Consider the following 1,842-nt stretch of genomic DNA (forward strand, 5'->3'; position numbering starts at 1 on the left):
CCTCGACCGGGTAGTCTGGGTCCTCCGGAGGACCCGGCCTGTCGTTTTGGACACAGCCATAATCTATCAAACACTGAACAACATGTTTACATATTCAGGTGTTTTACTTTGAAACACACTAATAATACAAGGCTTGCTTTATTTATTCGCCATGCTGTGGTTAGAACTAGGTTTCAAGTTTTTGTTCATATTTTTGTGGTGGATTGTGAAGATTATAATCTTAGAGGGAAAATGAATCACTTACATTCTTAACCTCTTAAGCCCCAAGGGGTTTTCTTGAAGTTTTTGATCAAAATCCCTTGCTGAAATGTAACTGAGTGTATCTCAGCATTTACAAAATCCTGGTATCAGGATAAAGCAACACTTGGGAGATTTCATCAGAAGTGTAAGTATTAAAACAGCTGCTGTGGTTTTAGAGATATTGAGGATGGCACATATTTTTTCCCTCTCACCTGAATAATTTTTTGCATTAGACAGTATATAACCTATTTAAAACCATAATGAATCAGGTAAAAACCTTGGAAACCATAAATCCACTTGTGGACATCACCTGTGCAAAGATTCATGCTGCTAAAATGAACTGGAGCAAAGTTACAGAGGTTTTAGTAAAGAAATAATTTAGTGTTTTGTCATTCTGCACAGGACAGACCATGATGGTTCCATTAATAAATGTTAACAAATCTGACGTTTTGACATCTAAGAGTTATTTATTTTTCCTTAGCTGCCTTAAAAGACTTGTTATTGAATGTTTGTTCTTTTGAAAAATMATCCAAACATTTATTTTGTCTCCATATATAAAATAATGAGAAATTATGTTTGACTTCAGTTGGATCAGATTCACTCAAAATCAACTAAAAAAACTTTCAACACACTTTATAACATATTTTGGTATCTACTTTGACTTGCTTTAAAAATACATCAAATATTTTTCCTTTACAGATTTGCTTGAATGTATTTACAGATTTGCAATGACGCCATTTTGTACAGTTTGTTTACTTTCTGATTAAACTGCTTGATGTTTTAACTGTGTTTGGTGAATGTAAAAATAGTTTCCATGAGCTTTTAGCCAAGATTCTTCGCTTTCAATTGATAACAAACATGTCCAGGTTCAACTGACAGATCTTAAAAAAGCTAAGAATCTTGGGCTCAAGAGGTTTCTTAAATCAAATATTAGAAAAATGAGTGGAGAGAATAATCCAGACAGTAATAGTCGATAGTGGCAGGCCTGATGCTGACCTGTGATGAGTCTGACGAGTGCGCTCCTGTCTCCGTTGACGGCTGCAGCGTGAACCTGGGAGTCCAGAGGAACTGGCCCCGAGCCGGACGTCGCTGACGCCTGGAACCCCCCCCCCAAAGAAAAATTACTGAGTGAGAGCAGTTTTCTGTTCATACAGTTTGTTGTGAGCACACCTCCATCATCGCACTCCAAAATACGCCACAAAAATCCAACATCCATAAGAAACGGACTAAATGAAACCGAATAAAACACCCAAAAGGTCTACAAATCCAGAGAAAGTAGTTATTAAACTCTTAATTCAAAACAATTATTCTTCGCCACCATTAGCAATTTAGCTGACCTGAAGCTGAAGGGGTTAATTTACACTTTCTGCTGTGGTCTAAATTAATAGATAACAAGCACAGGGGGGCTTATAATAAAACATTTTACACCAGGTTCTTTTTCCAGGATAGTATTAAACACCGGAGGCTCTGTTTGCAATCAATCACACAATAAAACACACTTTCCAATAACATAATAAAGGAGCTGATGTGTGTTAACTGTACGCAGAGTGTGTGTGTGTGTGTGTGTGTGTGTGTGTGTGTGTGTGTGTGTGTGTGTGTGTG

At 37.2% G+C, this 1,842-nt stretch overlaps 1 protein-coding gene across 4 annotated transcripts in view; it reads right to left on the minus strand.

Annotated features, from left to right (window-relative positions):
* Positions 1-1,842, minus strand: part of invs (inversin) — a gene marked incomplete in the record, with an annotated part of 46,364 nt that overhangs the window by 26,217 nt on the left and 18,305 nt on the right. For all 4 annotated transcript variants that reach the window (XM_014004740.1, XM_014004739.1, XM_014004738.1 and 1 more), the window contains 1 exon segment: positions 1,237-1,336. In XM_014004740.1, coding sequence (XP_013860194.1) covers positions 1,237-1,336 — 100 coding nt within the window.

This window comes from Austrofundulus limnaeus, unplaced genomic scaffold (genome assembly GCF_001266775.1).
Source record: "Austrofundulus limnaeus strain Quisiro unplaced genomic scaffold, Austrofundulus_limnaeus-1.0 Scaffold26, whole genome shotgun sequence".
Lineage (NCBI taxonomy): Eukaryota > Metazoa > Chordata > Actinopteri > Cyprinodontiformes > Rivulidae > Austrofundulus > Austrofundulus limnaeus.